We start from the raw sequence: 19,490 nt of genomic DNA, 5'->3' as shown, positions 1-19,490 counted from the left end.
TCATATCTTTGGCGTTTTACTTTAACCCTTTCAATCGCATGATCTGAATGTTAATTCTCCTGACTGACTGCCATACATTTCTTTTATAAGTTAGTTCACAGAATTTGGTGTTACATCATTGGACAATATCACCTAGTTGATGATTTTCTTTATTTCCATCACCTGTCTGGTTGACAATGTATTGAGAATGTTAGGAGAAATTACATATTGATCACTCCTGGAAGTGAAAGGGCTAAACGCTTTAGACAGTTGACAACAATGGAAGTCACTTAAAAAATTATTTATAAAATCAAAGTCTACTTGTTGTAAGGGGAAAAGCTAAGCAGATAGCACAAAATGCTTTCAATTGTGGTATGCGAAGGTTTTTGTCCTTGTTGTAAAGCAGCTTCATGATTGGTGTCATGCAGGACCAACTGCTAATTCTGTGGACGAAATCCGTTAGCTTACACGGCTTGGCTTGAAAGCTTATTTCACAGGAGTTTTTCAAGCATTTTCATTTGCGAAACAGTTAGGTTTTTTTTTTTTTTTAACCGTTGAGTTTTATCAAGTTACTTGAACAGTTTTCTCGAATTTTAATGGGTTGTACATCGCATACCAATCTCATTAGCATTGGCATTTTTGCTTGAAATTTAGGAACTACGACCGCCCCCAGTTGGTTGAAGCGTTTAAAAGCAAGTTTGTACAAGAGATCTCCTGCGGTAGCTCACACAGTGCCGCAGTCTTATCCACGGGCGAGCTCTTTACCTGGGGCCTGGGAGAGTATGGCCGGCTGGGGCATGGAGACAACCAGACCCAACTCAGACCCAAACAGGTATAATCAGCGACCTGTAAATATGAGTACAAGTACGATCTAGTTTTACATACTTTAGATAACCACTTGTTACAGCAAAAGTTTCCTTTCGTGCTGGTAAGCATCAGGAAAGAGCGAGAGTTCGTGGCACGCTCGTATTCACACTCACTCTCGTACTCGTACTTACGTCTAAAGGTCCCTAATGCCAGGTCAAACCGAGTTATCATTTTATGCAACAACCTGCAATATCGTTGGGTGCAAACTGTTTCGTCTGCCGGTGGTTGACCATTCTGACGTGTTGCACAATGAGGTGTTCCGTTAAGTTTGATTTTGGCATGCATCATTATTGTATATCACGCGTGTATACTTCTCTTGTTGTCTTTTTCGTTTGTTTGTTTGTTTGTTTGTTTGTTTATTTGTTTTATCCAGAGAACGCCGGACAAAAAGTTAAGAAAAAAAATTCAGTGGGAAATATGAAACTTTGGAACTTCAAGTAACCTAAAATTTTCTTCAATTTAAAGATCGTATTCAAAGGCCTTTAGAGTCCTTGAAAATGGCATTTGGTATTTGACGATTTCCTCATACTGTGGAAACTCCATGCTCACAACAACACGGGCGCCAGTCTAAACAAAGCCCGAACAAAACTCTGGGCACAGTACCCGGGCACGAGCACTACCTCCAAGTGAAGTACTCTCGGCACAGGCACTGGTCTAAACAGGATTTTGCAAGTTCCCGCACTTTCCCCATATATCCCTCCTTAAAAGGACGAACGAGAACACGATTTCTTCTTGAACACCTAGGAGTCTGAACAACATTATTTTCAGTACTCGGGCACTAGGCCCTGGTACGTGCACTCAGTCTGAACAGGTCCTTAGAGTTCCTTTCTCTGACCATGATGCTAAACAAACAAGTGAGATACAATACTGTATACTATATGAACCAGTAAGCAATTCCGTAGCTTGACTGTAACTACGCTGTTGCATTGTGGTTAATTTAGGTCCGTACTTTGTCAAGTCATCATGCGATAGACGTCGCCTGCGGCAGTCGCGATGCCCAGACCCTCGCACTCACCAACGACGGTTGTGTTTGGTCGTGGGGTGATGGAGACTTTGGGAAGCTGGGGCGAGGCGGAAGTGAAGGTTGCAGTGTGCCGCACGTAGTAGAGAAACTCAAAGGGCAGGGTGTGTGCAAGGTGCTGTGTGGAGCCCAGTTCTCACTCGCTCTTACAAAATCGGGACAAGTGTGGACCTGGTAAGGAGTACAAATGTGTTGGCATTCTTTATCGAATGATCATTGTCTTTTTCCTTTGTTTGTTACGAAGAATGACTTTTGTCCTCCCTTGGGTTTTTATTGATGTGAACTGTTTTTGTTTGTTTTTTTTTTATTTATTTATTTCCTTAAACGTTTTGTTTTTGTTTTGAAAATGAATCAAGTAAAGTATTTGTACTTGTTATCTGTCCAGGAACTGGACGAAACAAGGCTTCTTTAACTTTATCGACATCATGTTTTTTTTGTTCCTTGTTTTTGTTGTTGTTGTTGTGGTTGTTGTTGTTGTTGTTGTTGCTGTTGTTGTTGTTGTTGTTGTTGTTGTTGTTGTTGTTGTTGCTGTTGTTGTTGTTGTTGCTGTTGTTGTTGTTGTTGCTGTTGTTGTTGTTGTTTCGATAATCCTTCGTGTGACCTACTCCAGAACAGTTTATTAGGTTTGTTAAACAAAGAAGAACATAGCCATGAATGCTATGACCAATGTCATGTAGACTTTGTATTTTGTGCGATTTTTATTTCTTCGGGATTTGTTTTGTGTTTCGTGTTTATTCAGTGTTTCACGTGCTTCGTGTTGTTTTTCAGGGGCAAAGGCGATTATTTTCGGCTTGGCCATGGCAATGACTCCCATGTTCGCAAACCCCAGATTGTCGAGGGACTCAAGGGAAAGCAAGTGGTGGATGTTGCTGTTGGAGCCTTGCACTGTTTGGCTGTCACAGAACAAGGCCAGGTGAGGCAAATCAGTAAACGTTTAGCCCCGAAATGTTGTTCGTCCTTCTAATTTGAAGAAGACCATCCTCGGTCATTAGATTTTGGTGAAATTGAAAGTCACAGAAGCAATTAGTGGCAGAGATTTATGTTTCTTATTCCATAAAATCCTGAGGATGCCGATCCCTAACGTGACGTTTCCGAACGTGTAAAAGTGACTATCGTCACTTACTTTGACTCTCTGTCTTCTATCAAGGATCTATCAAATATTGCGATGTTGAAAGGAGGAATACCTTAGCAAGTACTAATATTAAGTTTTCGATTTTTACCGTAAACAAGCTCAGATACTTTTGTATTAAAAGTAGCTTAAAATGAATTAAAAATGCATAAGATTGTTCTGGCTAGCTTTCATTTATTTATTTATTATTTTTTTTTTTTTTTGGGGGGGGGGGGGTGTTTGTTTGTTTGTTGTTGTTGTTGATGATGATGTTCTAGCTTTTGGTTTGTTCTTTAATCATAAACATTTCAAATACTTTTGTACTAAAATGGCTTGGGGAAGGAAAAATTAAAACTCAGCTTGTTCTCGTTGGCTTACATTTTAACACCTTTTTGTCAGGTTTTTGCCTGGGGTGACAACGATCACGGTCAACAGGGGAATGGTACGACCACGGTCAATCGCCGGCCGCAGATGGTCCTGGGACTAGAAGAGTTCAAAATCACTCGTGTGGCTTGCGGCTCTTCTCACAGCGTAGCCTGGGCCGAGTCTGATTTCCCTGCACCCACCACGCATGAGCCCGTCATGTTTCCTGCGTCCCGTGATCCTCTGGGGGCATCATGTCTCAGTCCAGACTCCCAAGAGCAGAGTGTCTGCGCCGAAGCTGAAAGCAATGAGTATGGCGAGCATCGGCATAGACCTTCTTTGGCCAAAATCGTGCTTTCGCTTAATTCCAACTACGAACGTCAGCAGGCATTGAGCCATATTCTCAGTGCGCTTCAAATCATTTACTCCCGTGATGCAGTAGTGCGGGCTCTTATGGATCCTCATTCGTTTATTCGCGGCGACTCCAAGCCGGAAACGGAGGACGACGAGGTGGTGTCGCTGGTTTCCGTTTCGGACATCTCCATCGATGACGGCACCCTAACGGAAGTGGCGAATGGTTCCCGGAAGTCGCTTCTAGAAGGAATGGATGACTTCACCAGCAGCCTTGGACACGATGACTCGAGGCTTCTAGTTGAGCTGTTAAAGCTTGCTGTGGCTGGTAGAGCGGGTGATAACGGAAGAGAAGTGTTGTCTGAAGTGTTAAGGGCTTTGGCACAAACCAAACCGGAAGTGAGTGTCCTTATTATCGAGACTTCGTGCAGTACTGTTCGAATAATACGCGAAACGAATACGGATATACCGCTATTATTCAGCACATTGTAACACTGCCCAAATATGGTCATGGTGCGTTGAATCTTCGTCGTCCGTAGCCAACAGATATCCTGCGATATACGTTATTTCGTGTGTTGGGAAGAAAAATGGTAGAATAAAGACCGTCTCTAGCTCTTCTGCAATACTTTAAAACGTACTGTGCTTTGTTATCAATGTGTTGAATAAAAAAAAATATATCCTGCTCAATCTTGCAGAATATCCCCTGATTTTAGCCTTTTTGGCTTCGCCGGCTCAGTATCGGGCGATATTCTCCGCGATTTCGCAGGATGATTGTTAAACATACGAAATTTCGTGTTTCGGGGAGAAGAATGAAAAAATAAAGATCGTCCCCAGATTTTCTTCAATCAAAACTATGCTTTGTTATCATTGTGTTGAATAATAAAACAATTATCCTGCTCAATCGCGCAGAATATCTCCTGGTTTTAGCCAACTCGGCCTACGGCCTCGTCGGCTAAGTATCAGGTGATATTCGCACGATTTTGCACAATAATTGTTAAATATTCGTTAAGTAAAAAAAAAGAGGGTTTGTTTACGTGCGCGCACTCACTTAGCTCCGTATTACATCATATTTTATTTACTACTTATCGGAAAACGTTAAGTTGGATAAAAAAATTGCTTATTATTAATTTTGACTTTTAGATAGCGTCCATGCTTCTGGAGCTGTGTATCACAGAGCTGGAAGACGTGGCCACAGACAACAGCAGCGTACACAGCAACTTCCAACCAGTGGTACAAGAGAGCACTCACCCCTACACAGATGATACCAACACTACGGGTGTGGTGAAGATCCCAGGGGCAGAGGGACTCAGAGTGGAGTTTGACAAGCAGAGTTCTACTGAGAGAAGGTGACTAGCAGATAAAACATGTAGCCTGTTGTAGTTGAATTATAGACAATAGGGTGTTTAAGAAGCTGCTACTATGACGGCATCGGGGACTTCACCAAACAATAGGATTTATTGAGAAAAACAAGGACCCTGCACGTGCGTTATAAATTTTGCTAATTTTTTTCGCCGTAGTCGGCCAAACAACGTGAAATGATCAAATTCAAGGTTTTGTGGAGAACGTGAGCACATGAATAATAAATTGTTCATTCTCTGTCTCAACCTGTAGACCATTCCAACCTATTCTGTTACTGGATAGCTCGGTCACGTTATACAAGTTGAACGAATTTTAATATCTGTGAAGTAGTACAAGTAACGCGAGCTTATATCGTTGCCATTGCCGTAGTGTTTTCGTAAAGTTCCTGATCTCATCGGTCTGTGGGAGGGTAGGATGCATTTAAAAAAAAAAAACAGTATCTGCATAGTTTGTACACTGACTATTTTATTTTGTTCATGTTGGAAACAAAAAGGAACCTTACCTTGCCATTTTAGTGGCTGATATCCTACGGGTCTTCTGTAGCTCCTCGGTACAGGATTCTCTCGGACCGTTCAGGATCATACCTTCCATTCGTCTTGGGAGAGCCCCTAGGAAAACATTAACCCTTTGATGTTTCTGTTTTGTTGTTGTTGTTTTGTTTTGGTTGTTTGTTTTGCCAGGCTTGGTAGAGACACTACAACAGCTTGCGTCACTGTATTTCCCACTATCTCCAGCCCCCTTCCCACCCCGAGGAAAGATTGTACCACTCACCGGGGGTTAAGTAGGCCACTTCCGTGTGGTTTTGGACCTCATTACGAAAGGGAGCTTTTCACGTGAAAATTACCTTTGTTTGCATTTGAATTAAACTAGATTTCATAACAACAACTTTTCACGAAGTCTCGCTTTCATAATGAGGTTCAAATCAACTCGGAAATGGCCTATTCTTTTCATTACGTAAGTGGTATCTTAAACGCCTCCAATTACTATGCTTGAGGACGTGTAACAGACAAGACAAATAGTTAACGTCACTGCTGACTTCTTGTCTTTATCACTGAGGTTTAATTTCAAAGATGTCAAATTATTGTTATCATTGTTTATTTTTGACTTTTTCATGACGGAATGTATTTCTCTAGACATGATCCGCTGACCATCATGGACAGTACTGGTCGTGTAGTGTCTGTCCGTTCCGGCCGTGAGTGGTCTGATTGGTCAAGCGAACTGCGCATGAGCGGAGATGAACTTCGCTGGAAATTTATGAGTGACAGCTCGGTGAATGGATGGGGCTGGCGTTTCACTGTGTACCCAATCCCCCCGGCCGCGGCTCCGTGTGACGTGTTGTCTGACCGAGCACTGCAGTCAAGGCCTTCTATTGATTTGGTGCGCTGTCTGTTGGGTGAGTGCTTTGAAAAATGTTTTTGATTTTATACGGTTACGGAAATCATAAAGAGCTTAATTACTTACAATGATTCGATTTATAGTAGAGTGCACAACGATGTAGCAGATAGCAAGTAAGTCTTGCCGACTTAGTCTATACAAGTTTTGGTAATAATTTTCACTTTGTGAGATTCTGACAAATGAAACCCCCTTAAGATTTTTTTTTTTTTTTTCCTTGCGGTAAGCCCCCTGAGATATGGAATTCTTGTTTTATTGTTGCAGACTTTAAACTGGAAACGCTAGGGGACTCGGCCCATATCCCTCGTTTGGCCTCGTCTTTATCAGCATGCGCACAACTGAACACTCTTTCCGCTGGTCAAAGAACGTGGGCTCTTCATCGATTGAGGAAGCTTGTGATGTCAGAGGTTGGTCCAGCAATTGACGTGCCTGCCCTGTTTGGGTACAATCTGATGTACGACCAACCACTCCATAAACTAAAGCAGTTGGGTAACCAGAGAGTGAGCCCGGTATGTGCTAAAACATAATAAGGACTGCGAGCAGTCGTTCTATTTTCCTCAGATTATACGTGTGAGCGTCTCGATTGAGAGAAGAAAAAGACTGCTCGCAGTCTAGCGCCCATACTCCTTTCGTTGGATTTATACGCTACGGTGTTATACGTATGTAGGTTTCGAGCTAGCGAAAAGGAAGCACGACTAAGGAAGCTTGCCTAGAAATGTTAGGTCTTCAGTAGAATTTTGAACAAGACACTTTCAACTCTTACATTTTACACAGTAAAATGGGTTACTATCTTTATCAATCAACAGGTTTGTCATTCTGGGTAAACGATTTTGCATGGTGCGTAGATTTACAGTGTCTTATGTCTGTGTGATAAGTGGATCATTTAATACATCCTCCTTCAGGATGCCTAAAAAGTATGTTTTAAGTCACCAAGAACGAAGAACCATGTTCTTACAAAACTACCGCAGGAACTTTTAAATTTTCTTTATTTACTTCAGTTACAGCAAATTTAGTTCACTCTTTCTATCGTTCGTTAAATATTCAATAACTTCCTCTAAGTATAAGTATATTATTACTGTTTAATTTTGCCTTTGTTTTGAGCTGGCCACAGAAGTGTCTTAAATGTCACGATTCTCTTTTTTTCACCAGGCCGTAGCTTCCTCGGCGCTGGGGAAGCTAATCCGAGGACTTCCCGACACTCTACGAAGACAGTACGAGTACGAGGAACAGCTTGTCCGCGGAGGCAAGCATCTTTTCCACAGTGACTTCTTTAAAGTAAGTACAAACCAATCAACACAAATTGATTATTTGTTTCTGATTTAGAACGTGTCGCGAGAGTTCTTCCCAATGAATTATAACCGACCGGTTTTTGCAAGATTGTCCATAAAATTAGCGTAAAGTTTGCTTTTTTTAACGTTAAGTTAATTTGCTGCACGTAAATATAGTTGATTGTCTTTCTCTCTCTCTCGTCACCAGGTTCTTGTCGCTTTCGCTTGTGACCTTGCTCTAGATGTTCTACCATGTTGCTCTGACGGGCACGAGTGGGCCTGGTTCCGACGTTTCTGCGTGGCCTCACGAGTTGCGCAATCACTGGAGCTCAGGCTTCCTCTGCCACACGACTTCTTGGCGGAAGTCAAAGAGAAAATCTCGGAAATGGTGCAGGACAGCGATGACGGCACGGTAGACTACAGTGATCACAAGGAGTTTAAACGGGAACATGACGAACAGCTTCTACTGTGGCTGAACCAGTGAGTTTAATTCCAGATAAGGGATAAGATAGCAAACCTAAACTAAAGCGTTTTCGTTTGAATACGCGTTCATTTCGTTGCGTTTTGGCCTTGCGACCGCACTAAAACCATTAAAAACGGTTATGGTTTTCATCGAAAACCCATGTATCTCAAAACGCTTTGCAGAGTGGACGCATTTGAAAACGGATCGCTTTGTATTAATGTATGTAACAGCGAGAACGGAAGCATTTGAAAACGCTGACGAGGAAAATGCGTCGTCATCCCGTCGCGGTCACGTCTATTTATCGCATGTGCAGACGACTGTGGTAACCTTTCCTCGTGGCAAATCAGAGCACTTGAGCGTCTCCGGTTGGACGGGGAAGAACGCTGCGAAAACGATAGTGCTCACGACGTTTTGGTGCGCTTTTGGGAAAACGTAATCTGGCCTAAAAGTCCAGTTTGGAGTTACAACCCAAGGCTTATTGTCTATTGTTTAATGATAACCGAAAGGCTGTTGGATATTGATAATAATTTTAGCATGCCTCGTTTTCAGGCGCCCCTCTGATTGGACGGTAACCTGGGGCGGAAGTGGAACAATTTACGGCTGGGGACATAACCACCGCGGCCAGCTGGGCGGGATTGAAGGCGGGAAAGTGAAGTTCCCTCAGCCGTGCGAGGCTCTCAGCGCTATCAGGCCTGTGCAGATAGTTGGAGGAGAACAGACTCTATTTGCAGTCACGTCTGAGGGAAAGGTATGTTCCCCAGAGAATATGTGCGTGCCTTTTCACCTTTCTTACTCTCTTGGATTATTTCCTTGTTGTATTCTATTTGACACTTTTCCAAAGTTGGCCTCAGGCAGTTTGCAAGTTTGCTTTTAAGTTCTTAAAAATAGGTAGTCGCGAAACACGTGATCAGGATTGTCATCGTTTGTGGACAGTCTAAACTAGACCCAAGAAATTCTAACGTGACTATCGTAACTGATTTTAATCAGCGCTCCCGTGTGCAAAACCACCGTGAAGTGAGCTGTTTTGAACCAGATTACGTTTACCGAGGCTACATCTTGAATAGCATGCATTTTTTACCGCAGTAACAACTGAAAAACTTCAAATCTCAAAGCTGCTCGGACATTATTCACCACGTTCCTCTGTAAGAAGGCAGACTAGGTACCTTTTGTTTCTGAACTTGTAAGGATCCAAAACCCGCAAGCACTTTTATCTTTTCTTGTACGATGCTAAGAGGAAGACCAGTTCCACACGGAGAAAACTAAATGACGCCGGACTTCTTAATTAAATAACAAAGGAAGTATCCATACGCATTTTTAATGATGTTTGTAAAAGTTGTGAAACCAATATGAAATCGCCTTATTCCCCTACAAGAAATCCTTCTTGACTCAGTTTTGGGTTTGTGTACAGGTGTACGCCACCGGATACGGGCACGGCGGTCGCCTGGGACTAGGAGGAACAGAGACTGTGACGTCAGTACGACTGATTGAGTCATTGCAGCACGTGGTCATCAGGAAGGTCGCTGTGCATTCTGGTGGTAAACACGCTATGGCACTCTCGATGGATGGTGACGTATACTCTTGGGGTGAAGGTGATGATGGCAAACTCGGACATGGAAGCCGCAAGTGGGTATATCGGTTGAAGTTTATCGTCTTGTGCGACATGAAATTTAGATTTGTAAACCAAATATTTTAGTTTTGTAATACTGAAGTTCGGTAAAAGTAGAAGTGTGTTTGTTTCATTTTTGTTTGCTGTTGCGGCTCGAAATCAATTTTGAAATGTAGTTGTTGCAGGATAATCTGCCTCCTTAAATTAGCACGTTAATGAAACTGTAGCTGCCCGACTTGCAGTGCATGAAAAAAAAAGGTTTTATTTTATAGAATATCCAAGGAACTATGGGACACTGTTTTCAGTAACCAATTTACCCCAATTTCTTTTTCGCTCAGCACAGCCTTTATAGAACAATGAGTACAATTGTTTCTCCCTCTGTTTCGTTTAGCACGCGGAGTACATTTCTTTGTTTCTTTCTACCGAATAGCTGACCGTTCTGCAGTGAAGGGGGATGATTCAACTTGCTGAAATATTACCTTATTTCCCTGTTTGTTTGTTTGTTTGTTTGTTTGTTTACTTGCTTTTTTCCAACCAATCGCACACCACACGAAAGCCCTACTCGACACTTGTGTGGTTCAACGTATTGTTTGCGACAAGGCTATTTTACTTTTGAATTTTGGTTGTCAATTGTCATTAGTTTAACACTTGGAAGAAGTAGGAATATAAGACTTTTTCGGTTTATTTTCAGCTCCTGTGATCGTCCGCGTGTCATCGAAGCCCTTCGTGGAAAATCTCTCGTGGACATCGCGTGCGGCGGTTCACACAGCGCATGCATAACAACCAGTGGCGAGTTATACACGTGGGGTAAGGGACGATATGGACGGCTGGGGCACGGTGATAGTGAAGACCAATTGCTGCCAAAACTGGTGGAAGCGCTTCGTGGACAGCGTGTCATAGACGTGGCCTGCGGGAGCGGTGACGCCCAGACGCTGTGTTTGACTGATAACGACTGCGTGTGGTCTTGGGGTGACGGGGATTACGGCAAGCTTGGGCGTGGAGGAAGTGACGGGTGTAAGATTCCGATGAAGGTGGAGTCACTCATGAGGGCTGGTGTGTGTAAGGTGGAGTGTGGTTCGCAGTTCTCTGTAGCACTGACCAAGTCTGGGGCCGTTTATACTTGGTAAGTGCAAGACAGTATTGTGACTGTTAAACATTTAAGCCCTGAGATCGGCATACATATTGTTCTCACCGTTATCCATTCCTTTTGTGTGGTATTAGTTGAGAGAATTTGTTTAAAAATCAAGACTGATTGTCATTTCCATTTCGCATGGCCTGCATGATCGTGTAGTGATATTGTACGGAGAATTTTAATACTGGTGACTATTGGGGTTTTAAGGGTTAATACTAGCTGAGTATGCTAGCATATTTCACCGAATTTTGTTTAAAGGGCAAAGCGTGAAAAGACGCGAAAAGAAAACGCCAAAGAAGCAGACAGCTAAAACATTCAACTTATTTTCTTCATAGTGTAACAAAAGGTGCAGAGCAAAATGTTACCATCTGTTAATTCTTGGTAGGACCAAGTCACACAGAGACAAAAAAATTTAACACTCCTTATAAGCAGACACATTTCTTTCATACCGAGTATGGGATGGCGTTTTCTCTTATTCGTGAACGTTCCTTTCTTGATGGTACACAGCAAGACAAATTAGACTGTTGACACCCCATAGGCTAACGTGCGTTCCACCGCTTTATTTTGCAGGGGCAAAGGAGATTACTATCGCCTCGGTCACGGCTCAGATGATCACGTGAGACGTCCCAAGAGAGTTGCCGCCCTGCAAAACAAGAAGGTGGTCGCCATAGCAACTGGCTCTCTGCACTGCGTGGCATGTACTGACACGGGTGAGGTGTACACGTGGGGTGATAACGACGAGGGACAGCTGGGAGATGGGTCAACAAGTGCCATACAAAGACCAAGACTGGTCACAGCATTGCAGGTGAGTTTGTTTAGCGCTGTAAGCTGGTTCGCAACGCAATGCAATGGATATGAAACCTTGTAAGCTTCTTCTGGTTGTATTGTTGTTGCGTTTTTTGAACGTGACCGTGCACAAACTAAAATGGCTTTTTAAATGTGTGAACATAATACTTCTGTTGTTCTTCCGACACTGATATTACCTCTGGAGTTTGCAATATTCTGTACGATGCAATTTCAAACTGCAGCACAAGAAGCTGTAAAACAGAGAAATGTAAACGCAAGGAAATGGATGATTTTCCCTCTTTCGCGTTTGCTCTCTTGCTCGTTTAGCACGAAATGTTAGAAACACAAGCGAAGCGCTGGTAATGATTGTGTACTGATGCCTTGTACATGTATTTTCCCGTGTCATCACCATTGCAAAATTTAAACGCACAGAAAGGAAGTCTCATTCTATTGCCATCATCTTGCACAACTTTAATAAGGTTGATGACAAGTGAGGGTGGATTTTAACATGTTTTGTTGTTTTATTGTCGGTAAGACTCATTTGGACGAATGCATGTCCGCTATAAAAGTTACGTCACATGACCCGTTTACAAAGATCTGCACCTGCATCTGATCCGGCTGTGGTTTAAGTATCCACTTAGCTTCAAACATCTTAACGTATCCTCACCTTTGCAGGGGAAGAAGACAAACCGTGTGGCTTGTGGCTCAGCTCATACTATCGCTTGGTCCACCACCAAACCAGCCAATGCCGGTCGTCTTCCAAGGGAAGTTCCTATGGAATTTAATCACCTACAGCTTATCCCTTTGGATTCTCTGCGGAACCGTCTGATGCTCCTCCATCATTTCTCCGAGCTTGTGTGTTCTTCGCTTCCTATGTTTGATCTTCAGCCGCGAGTTAAAGAGCATGTTGGGCAGGCACCTCTGGTAGCTCTGGACGCGTTAAGGGGAATACTGATCCCGTCTGGAAAGGTAAGCACCAGGCATAGTCACTCATGATTTGCCAACTCGAGTTTTGCTAACTTTGCCTCTTACGGCTGAACATTGTGACAATAGAGAGATTTGGAATCGCGTATACGACAAACACCAAACGTGAGATTTGCTTTAATGTTTTCTTGAAAAACTGAGTAAATAGATGAGAATACTGGAAAATAATTCTAATTCATGCCAACGGGAAACTACTCAATTTTAGTGAGAAACTGAAAATAGCGAGCGGCAAATAGAGGATAAACATGGTCACGTGGCCATTTCTCCCGTTTGCCGTAAACTAAGTCTCTAATGTTCCATGAATTCTAAAAAAATGAAAACTTCTGTTTTATCCACTGGGAATTTACATCTTTACTTCAGTGATGCTTCCTTTGATTGTAGCTTATGTCTTAGTGTGGTAATGCATGTAGTCTTAATCCCTGGAGAACGTTTCGTTGTTGTTTATGTCTGTCCTTTATTCTGTTTTTCCAATGGTGTTCATTACAGTTGGGGTAAGACCGAAAATTGTCACACATACTTGTCGTTTATTGATCTGTGTTCATTTCGTCACTGTGTTGCAGGAAGCAGCCTTCCGTAAAGTTGTTCAGACGACAATGGTTCGCGACCGGCAGCACGGCCCGGTGATTGAACTTAACCGAATACAGGTGAATACAAAGTTTTGCCATGAAAAAGAACATTTTGCGAAGAGTTAATTCCTCGCTTGAGAAACTATGGGGAGACTTGTACGATTGATGGGGTTTGCAATTGAAGGATTTCGCGCCGACGAGCTAGTGTATTTTTCGGGGTTTCCTTGGGGAGGCGTAGCTCTTGTTGAATCTTCTTCTTTTAAATCAAGATTTCGTTCACAACTGACTGCTACGCCATTCTCTAAAGTGCCATGAATTTTCCATGACGTCCTTGTTGATCCCGCAATCCCTCACTCGCACTCTCACTCGTAGTTTCTGGACTGAGTGGGCAATATTTCGTCAGTCCTGTGAAACAGAAAACGTTACGAGTTTCTCATCGATCTTTGTTTATCACTTTTGTGCTTCAAAAGGTATTGTGGTTTTCAGATCAGGTAGCTCGTTAGAATCCCTAATTTCGTTGGACCTGTATACCGTACCTCTCTATTGTTTCAGGGCCAAGGTCCATCGTTTCTTTAGTTAGTTCATTGCCCCACTGTTGTTTTGTTTGTTTTTGTTGTTCTTGCTGTTGTTTTTGTTTGTTTCTTTGTTGGTTGGTTGTTTTTTCAGCCAGTCCTGAACGCCGCTCCAAGGGCTGCGTGGTGCCCCGTTGTTACTTTCATCGAATATTGAAATTAAAGTTTTAGTTTTATTTTCAATATTTTTGGAGTTGCAAGACAGCGCTGTTGTTGTTACTTGGTATTACATACTTTGTTTCGCTCTTCATCCACTGAATTCTTCATTTCAGATCAAGAAGTACCGCTCCAAAGGCGGCCTAACTGGCCCAGACGGCGCCAAGTCAGTATTCGGTCAAGCTTGTTCCAAGATGAGTAACTTCGGACCTGATAGCCTGTTCTTACCGCATCGTGTCTGGAAGGTCAAGTTCATAGGCGAGAGTGTAGACGACTGCGGAGGGGGCTACTCCGAATCCATCGCTGAGATGTGTGACGAGCTGCAGAACGGCTCTCTTCCTTTGCTGATTGTGACGCCTAACGGAAGAGACGAGTCGGGAGCTAATCGAGACTGCTTCATTCTCAGCCCAGACGCCTGTTCACCTGTTCATCTCAGCATGTTCAAGTTTTTGGGGGTGTTGATCGGGATCGCCATCCGGACGGGCAGCCCGCTCAGCTTGAATCTCGCTGAACCTGTCTGGCAGCAGCTGGCGGGTAAGACAGTATTGTGCGTGCTGTTTGGTTTTGTTGTTTTCGCTTTCAACAGAGTTCAGTGCTGACAAGATGCCACCATCACTCGGAACCCCAAAATTTAAACTGTGACTCGCTTAATGAGGTTCTAACGTTCACCGTTAAGTCTTATTCAATCTATGGTAGCACGTGCAAGTGTGTTTGTTTTGTTTTGTATTTGTTTGCGTGTTTTTTTTTTTGTTTGTTTGTTTTTTATGCTAGTTTGTTAGACTTAGTCCTATAAGAAATCTCTCATCGATGACGAGTAGAAGCAACTCGAATTCAGTTGGTACCTGCGCCCTTTTTCAACCTTCTCTTCCTTAAGAAAAGGTGAAGCGAGGTTGGGGATTAGGTAATAAAGAAGTGGGAGGCATTGCTGGAAGTCGGCTGCAAAGGGAAAGCTAAAGAAAGGATTTACGAACCTACATTGAATTTTCTCAAAGGAATGCTGATCTCTTAAATTGTGTCTCCAGGGATGTCTTTGCGAGTGACCGACCTGGCTGAAATCGACAAGGATTACGTGCCCGGTCTGATGTGCATCCGGGACATGGAGCGTGAGGCGTTTGAAGCCATGGAGATGCCATTCAGTACTCCAAGCGCCAGCGGTCAGGAGGTACAGCTGCATAACAAGATCAAAAGCATCACCCTGGATAATAGGGAAGAGTACGTACGTTTGGCGCTACATTATCGCTTGCACGAGTTTGATGTACAGGTAGGTGTTTCTTAGCGTAAAAATTTTCAGGCCTTCTTTTCGCAGCTGCTTAAGTTGCCTATATATTTGCAATGGCCAATCATTTGTTAATTCTTTCACCCGCAATTCAAATATATGAAAATGGTATATTTTACTCCCATCCCTTCATTTCTACAAGTGTAATACAAATCTACAAAATGACCAGCTCCCAGTTAGTTTGATAGCTCAGTCGGTGGGGCACTGTACTGTTTGCGAGTTCTTGCCTTGTTATATGTGGGATTTTTCATCTCATTAGGTATCTGCAGTCCGAGAAGGCATGGCTCGAGTAGTCCCAGTCCCCTTGCTGTCATTATTTACTGGCCCTGAACTGGAGACGATGGTGTGTGGCAGCCCTGACATTCCTCTGGACTTGCTGAAGTCCGTGGTGACGTATAAGGGAGTGGACGCCAGCGCGCCATTGGTTCGTTGGTTCTGGGAGACACTCGAGAGCTTCTCCAACGCCGAGCGATCATTGTTCCTTCGGTTTGTTTGGGGGCGAACCCGACTCCCGAGGACTATCGTGGATTTCCGTGGCAGGGACTTCGTATTTCAAGTAAGCCATTTGTCTAAGGGTTAGAATACTTAGAATACCGAATTTTCTTCTTTTGTTACAAGGCAGAGAGGGAAATCCGGAATAAGAGTCTGCCGCCGTTTTAGATTAAGAGGCGAGGAAACAATTTATGTTTTGTAAGTTCCTGCTTCCCTAAACATATCAACGAAATATACGTTTCATTCTGGCGATGTATCTTTTGACAGCCAAAGTGTGCAATTAATAAGTTTCTCATTTAATGTTTAATAATTCACCAGTTCGTTAAAGTATCACAGCACCGATATCGCTACACGTACGTCACACTTCAATCTTTGTGTGTTTATGGATTTCCGGGAATTTCTTGCTTCGCTTTTGTTTTAAATTTGTAAAATAGCTCACCGACAAATTTTAGGTTGTGCTAGATTCACGATCAAGGGCAAATTCCTTGATAGGTTCTTAGTTGTCTTCCGATCCTAGATTGAATTGGAACAAATGTCGAGTTTTGTGATCCCAGCGAAAAACCCTCTGAAGATGCAAGACAAATTCAATCCGCTTATCAGTGTGGGTCTGGGATTCGAGCCTGGTCCACACTGCTGAGAATCGAGCGCTTTTGTCACTCGGAAGATTGAAAACACTGTCAACACTTGAGATCACCTCTCTCGTAAAACAACTGCATACAGCACTGTGACTAGAAACAAGATAATTCAAGGTGAGGTCACCTCAATCACACTGACAGTGAGTATTATTGATTGTAACTGGATTATATCCTAATGGTGGCCTCAGTTCAGCTGCACAGCCAAGAGCAAGCGTTGTAGCTTATCCTTACTGTTAAATGATTTCTTTTCAGGTGCTTGACAAATACTCTCCCCCAGATCACTACCTACCGGAATCCTACACTTGCTTCTTCCTCCTGAAGATGCCGCGATACTCGTGTCAGCGGGTGCTCTGCGAGAAGCTTAAATACGCCATCCATTTTTGCAAGTCCATTGACTCGGATGATTACGCCAGGATCGACCTGACTGGAGATCAGGCGGAGGAGTATGACACTGATATTGAGGCCTTTTAAGTCGAGGCTTTGGAGAAATGAAGAAATGAACTTCAAGTAATTTATTCTCTGGTCGCTAAGAGACCAAAGGACACAGCACGGATTAATACATTGGTTCACGTGCTGTCTGAGTGTGCGTGATATTTGAAGTCGTTGCAACACGGTCTGGTAAACAATCGGTGTTTGAGAAGAACGTTCGCGAACCTGGGGAAAGTTGCCCCAGTATCACAAGTTTTAGGCTTTAATCCGCATGCTTTCAGATCATTGTTCACAGCTACGTTTGGCTCCGTTTAAGTAGAAGGAAAACTACCACTTAGCTTGTAAAATGAATTCAAATTCATCTTGATTTGGCTAAATCCCTCCCTTGGCCAGTTTGCGTTTTTCTTTGTCTTACTAATCATAAGCCCCCCTCTTAAGGCACGAAAGTGTGTGCTTCATTGTGGGGATGTCCTTACTTCAGAATGAGCAGGTGCTTGTAAGTATTTGGTCTTTCGGGACATATTATTATAAGGGCTTTTGGAATTGAGCCCAATTGATATGTTGCACTTCAGTTACGTCAAATGAGATTGGAGCAAAACAAATGGTAGACGCACAGTAAATCACTCCACTAAATTCGTTTTCAATTGAGTGCCGTAAGACCAGAACGAGACTAATCACTCTGACCAATCACTTGAGGCGCGAACAGCACAAAGAACCAATCAGAATTCGAAGCAAACGTGTAACCGTCGTCAAGCGCGGGAAAACGCGTGCGAACAAGTCACGGCTGGTTTTGGTTTAGCTTCCCATTGGTTGAGAAATTGGCGCGAACTTTGCCAACCAATCACAGTGCACAGTAACGCAAACGCGAGATTACTTTCGACACTCAATTGAAAACCGCCCTAATCACACAATTGGCAAGTAATACACTGTACTTTGAGAGGAGAATGACCTAAAGATCGAACAGAGGGAGGATTCAAGTCTTGTATGTAATTTTTGAAAGGCTTATTTACACATACCGATTAATATGGCCGATTTGGCCAAATTTGACAAAGAAAATGGTGAATGGACGAAAATTGGCCCTATCAAAGAAAGGGCCGACAAATTGTAATTGTAAATTGGCCTATTTGATTGAAAAATTGGGCTGATAAAAAAATTGGTACGTTTAAATTAGCCACAAACTGTGTTTGAGGCGATTTGAATCCAACTTAAAAGTTAGGCTTAGTGGAAGTGTACGTAGCATATTGCTCGACAGCAAGAATAAATGGCCGAGCATTAAACAATTTGAACCGACAGATAAAATTTGCAAGAGTCTGCACGGTTAAGACATTTTCGTTTAGATTAGTGCTGTGCAAGTTTGTCATCCCCTGTGGTGATCGAGTCAAAGTATTTCTATTTTCACTGTACAGCCGAATCTCTCTGAGCGAGCATTTTGGTAAGCGATGATCTCTCTTACCTATCGACCTTACTTGACTCCTTTTCAAGTCAAACGCTTTTCAGTCTTTCGGGACGAAAACCAATTAATTTTAAAATGGCGGATCTCCTTGAATAGTTCGTATAAACGCCGACCCTTGGTTTAAACAAAGGTAGTCACTTATAATTACGAGAGGAAGTCATCGTCAGTAATTCTAAACACATGTAGTGTTACAATAACAACTGATTTACACCGACCAGATATTAACGGGGGTGATCACTTACCTAAGTTACCGCTGAAAGAGATTCCACGGTAATTTGTATACGAAATTGCGAGAACGGAGAAGAAAGCGCTGGGGAAAAAAATAGCGAGATAATATTAATAATGCGCCCTAAGTTATTTCATAAATAGTTGAATTATTTTTCAGAGAGAGTTATTGTGCGTTAAGGGAATTGTTAACTTATTTCTCTAGACTTGTTTTTCGGTTTTGGTAATAAATTAGTATAGTAAACATGAATGACAAAAATAAAAAAATTTGACTGTGAACACCTTGATTCTGTCTTGCATTAAAAGTTTGCAAACGAGAATTTTCGCTTAGACAGGCTTCCAATCCCTAATGCTGATCGGTTTGGGTAATGGGAAGTTCCTTCTCTCGCAATAAATTGAAGAAAATTCGACCACTTGTCTCCGGCCTCGAAATATTGCTTGTAGTCTGTAAAGTGCCTTCTCTAAAACAAATTCCAATCAAGTTCACAAACATTAAAAAATAAATTAATAAATAAATAAAACATTCTTGACCCCAGCGCCTTTGGCTTGACTGGTTCAGTCCTTGTCAAATGCAAACGCTTTTTTTCCAGTCGTTCCAAACTTGCAATCTCATCCCGCGCGTCTGAAATTTAAATCAACCAATCAGATTTCAGCAACGGGTGAAAACTGAGTTTTCATACGTCATTGATATCTGCGCTCGGTGATTGGTTGTGCCAAGCAAGAGAAATTACATGAGGTGCTAATTGAAAGCGCAAGAAAAATTTTAGTGTTGTTTTCTGTTTCGTCCTTTTGATTTTACCAAGTTCACGACGTAGCACGGTGACTATAAGTATTGATCGATTTACTGCGTCGTTTTGTTTTCGGTTGAATGACCAGTATATAGTGATCTTCGCCGCGTGAGGTTCACATTGAAGACTCCGACGCTTTGGCCGACTGGACTCGAATTCCCTCTCTCGATTTGCGCAACTTGGACCAGCATTGGATCCATTACTACTCTGGAAATCGTG

At 42.7% G+C, this 19,490-nt stretch overlaps 1 protein-coding gene across 1 annotated transcript in view; it reads left to right on the top strand.

Moving 5' to 3' along the window:
• Positions 1-18,893, top strand: part of LOC146465285 (E3 ubiquitin-protein ligase HERC2-like) — a 67,782-nt gene extending 48,889 nt beyond the window's left edge. Inside the window, exons 40-58 of the mRNA XM_085128485.1 lie at positions 634-811; positions 1,788-2,041; positions 2,636-2,780; positions 3,375-4,088; positions 4,830-5,035; positions 6,182-6,441; positions 6,705-6,949; positions 7,590-7,715; positions 7,917-8,188; positions 8,721-8,919; positions 9,580-9,794; positions 10,469-10,900; positions 11,480-11,714; positions 12,371-12,664; positions 13,240-13,323; positions 14,090-14,507; positions 14,996-15,234; positions 15,509-15,805; positions 16,629-18,893. Of these exons, the coding sequence (XP_084984611.1) occupies positions 634-811; positions 1,788-2,041; positions 2,636-2,780; positions 3,375-4,088; positions 4,830-5,035; positions 6,182-6,441; positions 6,705-6,949; positions 7,590-7,715; positions 7,917-8,188; positions 8,721-8,919; positions 9,580-9,794; positions 10,469-10,900; positions 11,480-11,714; positions 12,371-12,664; positions 13,240-13,323; positions 14,090-14,507; positions 14,996-15,234; positions 15,509-15,805; positions 16,629-16,847 (5,032 nt within the window). The 3' untranslated portion in view covers positions 16,848-18,893. The remainder of the gene's footprint in view (positions 1-633; positions 812-1,787; positions 2,042-2,635; positions 2,781-3,374; positions 4,089-4,829; positions 5,036-6,181; positions 6,442-6,704; positions 6,950-7,589; positions 7,716-7,916; positions 8,189-8,720; positions 8,920-9,579; positions 9,795-10,468; positions 10,901-11,479; positions 11,715-12,370; positions 12,665-13,239; positions 13,324-14,089; positions 14,508-14,995; positions 15,235-15,508; positions 15,806-16,628) is intronic.
• The last annotated feature ends 597 nt before the right edge of the window (positions 18,894-19,490 follow it).

This window comes from Pavona decussata, unplaced genomic scaffold (genome assembly GCF_977016875.1).
Source record: "Pavona decussata unplaced genomic scaffold, jaPavDecu1.1 SCAFFOLD_156, whole genome shotgun sequence".
Lineage (NCBI taxonomy): Eukaryota > Metazoa > Cnidaria > Anthozoa > Scleractinia > Agariciidae > Pavona > Pavona decussata.
The sequence above is the reverse complement of the archived record's forward strand: the minus strand, read 5'-3'. Positions and strand labels throughout refer to the sequence as shown.